The 5,777-nt window shown below is 29.7% G+C and overlaps 1 protein-coding gene across 1 annotated transcript; it reads left to right on the top strand.

Moving 5' to 3' along the window:
- Positions 1–4,042: 4,042 nt before the first annotated feature.
- Positions 4,043–5,338, top strand: LOC120181342 (transcription factor TCP14-like). The gene has a single exon (XM_039186504.1). It carries the CDS (start codon positions 4,106–4,108, stop codon positions 5,213–5,215), a length of 1,110 nt encoding a protein of 369 aa, XP_039042435.1. The 5' UTR covers positions 4,043–4,105; the 3' UTR covers positions 5,216–5,338.
- Positions 5,339–5,777: the final 439 nt, after the last annotated feature.

Raw genomic sequence — 5,777 nt, 5'->3', positions numbered from 1 at the left:
TGTTGACGTGACAATAATGAAATAAACATGGATTATCATGTAAGTTGTAATGTTAGCATCTTTAAGAAATTAATGGTCTATTCATCATTTTTGGTTAAATCAAAATAGTTTTGATAAAAAAAGTTAAGATATATGTCAGAAACTAAATCTTTCCGCCTATTTTTTCAGACTTAATTAGAAATTTGGAGACAATTACGGAGTGCTCTAGAATATGACTATAGTTCTGGAACACGATGAAAGGATCTAGAACATTATGGAAAGTTATAGAATACTCTGGAACATCTTAAAATATTTTAGAATGTTATGGAATAGTATAGAATGCTCTGGAATATTATAGAAGGTTCTAGAACATCATAGAAGGCTCGAGAACTAGGAAGAAGATTCTATAATGTTGGGGAGACTCGTGGAAGATTCTAGAAGTTTACGGAGAATTCCCCAGGACTAAATTATACTTGATTTGTATAAAAGTTTTAGATGTACAATGTAGATCGTATGATCAAATTAATTTATTATGTTCATTGAGGAGGTGAAATGGTATTTAAAGGAGCCTTGGTCATTTAACCATCCATTCATCAATCAATCATTGAAGCAAACTTGGAAAACATTCTCTAAAGCTAATAAAACTTTATTTTAAACATTAAATATCAAGATATTATAGAAGTTTAGGTTGACTTAATCACTAAAAGGAAGTGTCTAAGCGTCGCACGGGCTAAAGAATAATAAGCCCGTAACATAGATCATAAAGAAGTTTTATTTATTTATTTTATTTATTCGTTTGTTTCTAAAATAAAGCTGCAGTCCAAACTTTTCTTAGAATTTGAAAAAAAAATAGCAAAAAGAAAATATGCTCCACCTTTTGCTCTAAAGCATGGTGGCGGATCCAGAAATTTATAATTGGAGGTCTAAAATTTTAATTTTATTTTCTTAAAAATAATGGGGGTGCAAAAATTTTTATTTGTTCCATTTTTCTATAATATATTATACTAAATTTTATTTTTTTTCTTAAGTAATGGGGATGCACTTGACCCCTAGTGACTTAGTGCATCCGCCCTGGTCTCAATTATGTTATAACATGTCAAATGATAATTATATTAAATTATCTATATATTTTAAAGATAGATTTGATCTTATAATTTCACTTTAGGAATTTTGACAATCTCATTCAAAATGAATGAAATAATTTATTTATCATTACTGCTCGTTAAAGAATTTTACTTTTATTGTAAAATTAGTTGATGGAGTAAGATGAAATATTGACTCTTTAAAATTTTGAATTTTGACATTATAAATAGAGTAAATTGAACCGATAAAATCGTTTTCATAATAAATTTTTATAATACTTGATTAAAATAATCGATCAATTAATCGAATACAAATAATTAAACCAAAAAAAGAATTTTACCTTAGGTTAATCTATAAGCTGCAATAATGGTGATTTTATTGATTTTATATTTTATTTTATACTTGATTAAAATAATTAATATTTTCTCTTTCGTACGAAAATTTTAAATGCCTTTATCTACTATTGTAGCACGTCTTTTATTTTATTGATTTTATATTTGATTTTATATTTCTTATTGACGTTAATTTGATTATTTTATTTATCTATCCATACTTTAGGCCATTGCAGTGTCTCTCTTTTATTAATAAACGCTCTCAATCACAATATATAGCTCATGTTTGAATTATAATAGAGTCAATTTGTCGATGTATAAATAATGATGATTAAATGTGTATTTAAATCTTTTTTTTAATTATCACGTTAACTCTTTTATCAAATATTAACTTCATATAATTTGATTAATATAATTTAAATTATTAAATAATTGTATTAAAAAAATTAAAAATAATGATTAAATTTAACATCTCATAAAATTACAAAGAAAGTAGAGGTCCAAGAATGATTCAAAGAAAATCATGTGAAAAACATAAGCAAAAACGTCTCAAAACCCTAATGAAAATGGGGTATATATATATATATATATATAAAAGTAGTAGCAGTTTATATTATATAAAACTAATAAATTTTACACTAATTTGTAGTCATTAGATTTAAATAAATAAATAATTTAGATTTAATTAAAAATTATAACTCATAAATAAATATCTTTTATCTCTAGATAAAATAATACATATTTTTACCTCAATCTAACTCTTAAATCTTAAATCATAAACTCTAAAACCTACACTCTCATACCCCAAATCCAAACCTTAAACCCCAATCTAAAACCTTAAAGCTTAAATATTAAACCCTAAACCCTCAAACATATTTAGAAAAGAAAAATATTATTTTATTATGAGTTAAAGAAATATTTATAATTAATTATAAATTTTAATTAAATTTAAATAATTTCTTTACTTAAATTTAAATAATTTCTTTACTTAAATTTAATGACTATAAATTAATATAATACTTATTAATTTTATGTAATATAAAAGTGTACCCTAACTTCTCTATATATTTATATATATTATATGGGAAAGTAAAGTTGAGGGATCCTTTGTAATATAAAAGTGTACCCTAACTTCTCTATATATTTATATATATTATATGGGAAAGTAAAGTTGAGGATCCTTTGTAATATAAAATACCCTAAACCAAAGGGTGCAGAAGAAAGGCAAAATGAAATGATTGCTTGAATGAAGATGGGTCCCCAACTATCTTTACTCTCCATTAATAATAATATCAACTATCTATTTTATTTCTTGGGTAACCTACATCAAATATCATGGAACTTAAGCGTTTTATTATTTATACTACTAAACTTTTAATTTTTCAATTATATCACTGAATCGTTAAATTATTAACATAATGTTAAAGTGTCTGACAGTTGCCGATGTAAACACCTCCCCAAAAGAACATATTTGGGTTCGACTATTAACGATTTAACAGCCCAGTAATATAATTAAAATGAAAATGAAAGTTCAATGCTATGGCCGACAAAATTGAAAGATCAATGGTATAAACGATACAATGACTCAAGTTCAATGGTATGTGGAGTAATTTGCCCTTATTTTTTACAATAAAAATATGGGACCCACACTTGGCCACCAATGTCTTTATGGATTCAATGATAAAAACAGCACCTCATGTGGAGTCTGAACCAAAGGGGCTGCTGTCCTTCCGCAATCATAATAATAATAAATAATTCTCCAATTCACAAAATAATAAGAATAATATATTTGTTATATTATTCAAATAAATTTGGTTTTTATTTTATGTTTAAATAAATTTTGAATTTAACAAATATTATCATTACAATATTTAAAAACATGCAATTTGAAATAATATTATATAGATTATATAAAATTATCAGTGTTAAAACAAATAAAATATTATATTAATGAAATCTATTTAATATACTATAGTGATTTTTTTCATATGAAATAAAGATAAATTACAAGCATCTTAATTTTGTTTTCAATAGTATATGATAATTATAATATAATATATGTTCAAAAAAATTTAGTCATTAATAATGTATACATATATTTTAAATGTAGTTATTTAAACGTAAATTCTTTAAAAATAATAATATTTATTTTTACTATGAAAATCACTTAATTAATTCAAGTGTATTAATTTTTTAATTAAAACACGTGTAATCGATTCATTAATAATATATAAACATATACCAAACCAACTCATCATATAAAATAAACCTAAAAAATCAAAATTACTAATATAAAGTTTAAATGTTTTTAAATATTCGATTATATAAATAGCCTTTTTTTTTCTCTAAAATATAAAAATAAAAAGAATTGTTTTTAAAGCTAAACCATATAATTCCCACTCATTGTCTATGTTCCTTAAAGCTTGCCTCTTCCCTTATCGTCTTTTCTTTTATTTATTATCTAAAGAATTGCATCAAAGATATATTTCATATACTCTCTTTACTGGTAAATAAATAAAATTATATATATTTAAAAAATACCAATTAAATTAAAACTTAAAATTTTAAATAAATTTAATTGGAAAAAAACCCACCAAAAGACTCATTTTAACATTTAGTATAACCCACGAAGTAAAAGGATCGATTGAGTCACTCACACCCTCAATTCATTCATCACCATTAGAGAAACAACCTATTACTTTCATGCTATCATGGAAGGAGGCGGCGGCGGCGATCACCAGAACCACCACCACCGTCCTACTTTCCCATTCCAATTACTAGAGAGGAAGGAAGAAGTTAACCAGCCTAGTTCCTCCTCTTCCACCACCCTTCCTTTCCCTTCCCTTCCAATTATTCCCTCAGCCGAACAACCAACCACCGCCGCTCGTTCTGCTTCGAGACACCAGATCTCGGCGGAGCCTTCCATAATCCCACCACCTAAGCGTACTTCGACCAAAGACCGTCACACCAAGGTGGATGGACGTGGCCGTAGGATCCGCATGCCGGCTCTTTGTGCAGCTAGGGTTTTCCAACTCACTCGCGAGCTCGGCCACAAATCCGACGGCGAAACGATCGAGTGGCTGCTCCAACAAGCCGAACCAGCCGTGATCGCCGCCACGGGTACCGGCACCATCCCTGCAAATTTCACTTCCCTCAATATCTCGCTTCGTAGCTCCGGTTCGAGCATGTCGATACCTTCTCAGCTTCGTTCATGGGGTTTCAACTCCAACTTCTCGATGCAACAAAGTCGGAGTGTGTTCCCCGGAATCGGACTCGAAACGACTCCTGCGCCGGCGTTCCTTAACTTCCAATCCGGTAGTAATCTGAATCCAATGTTTCCGGCCAAGCAAGAGTCTTCCATGGAAATATCGGAAGCCGAAGAAGGTAGTATAGTAAGGAAAAGAAGACCCGAACACGATTTATCTTCGCAACATCAAATGGGGAGTTACTTGTTGCAGTCGAGCACCGGGGCGGTTCCGGCGAACTTTTGGATGTTAACCAATTCTAGCAATCAAGTCATGAGTGGTGGTGGTGGTGACCCCATATGGACAATTCCTTCGGTGAACAACAGTGGTTTCCATTTCATGAATTTCCCAGCTCCAATGGCCTTGTTGCCGGGCCAACAACTGGGTTCGAGCAGTAGCGGCGGCGATGGCGAAGGAGGCGGCAGTGGTGGAAGTAGTTCCATGAGTGAAAGACATCTAAATATGTTAGCCGGATTAAACCCTTATAGGCAAGTCTCGGGCGGCACCGGAGTATCGGAATCTCAAGTGAGCGGGTCACATTCACACAACGGCGGAGACGGCGGCGGCAATGAATAACAACATGCTTATCGTCTTTGCTTCATTCGATCAGTTGTGTAGTTTGATGTGTAACACACGTGAGGTTTGATTGCTTTTTTTAGGAAAAAAAAAAAACAAGGATCGAGTCTTTAGTATACTGATCAAAAGAAACATGAAATTAATTAATTTTTGGTGTGATCAATTTGGTTTATTTTTAGGGTTTGAGAAGATAGTAAGAGACTGACAATATTAACATTGTTCTTGGCTGGGTTTGCTATATTAATTTCATTTCATCATTTCTTTCTCCGTTACCTTCCCTATTCATACATATAGTAAGAGACATACAATATATAAACATATATACTTACATATACATATATGCAGGGCTAAGATTTAATTACATAATGTAAAACTAAAAAGTTTTTCATTGTTTTAAGATCGTAGGGAAAATCAAAAGTTGAGATTAACATTAGAAAATGAGAGAATATTCATCGAGAAAAAAAAATAATAAGTTAATTTCAACCTTTGAAATATAAAATTTCAACTGAAAAAAATAGCAATATCTATTACACTGTGTAAAAAATTTCTTTTAGTTTTACAT

Source organism: Hibiscus syriacus, unplaced genomic scaffold (genome assembly GCF_006381635.1).
Source record: "Hibiscus syriacus cultivar Baekdansim isolate YM2019G1 unplaced genomic scaffold, ASM638163v2 tig00112523_pilon, whole genome shotgun sequence".
Taxonomy (NCBI): Eukaryota; Viridiplantae; Streptophyta; class Magnoliopsida; order Malvales; family Malvaceae; genus Hibiscus; species Hibiscus syriacus.
The sequence above is the reverse complement of the archived record's forward strand: the minus strand, read 5'-3'. Positions and strand labels throughout refer to the sequence as shown.

Excerpts from the sequence above, each read along its gene's own strand:
- LOC120181342 (XM_039186504.1), top strand. The coding sequence starts at position 4,106 with ATGGAAGGAGGCGGCGGCGGCGATCACCAGAACCACCACCACCGTCCT.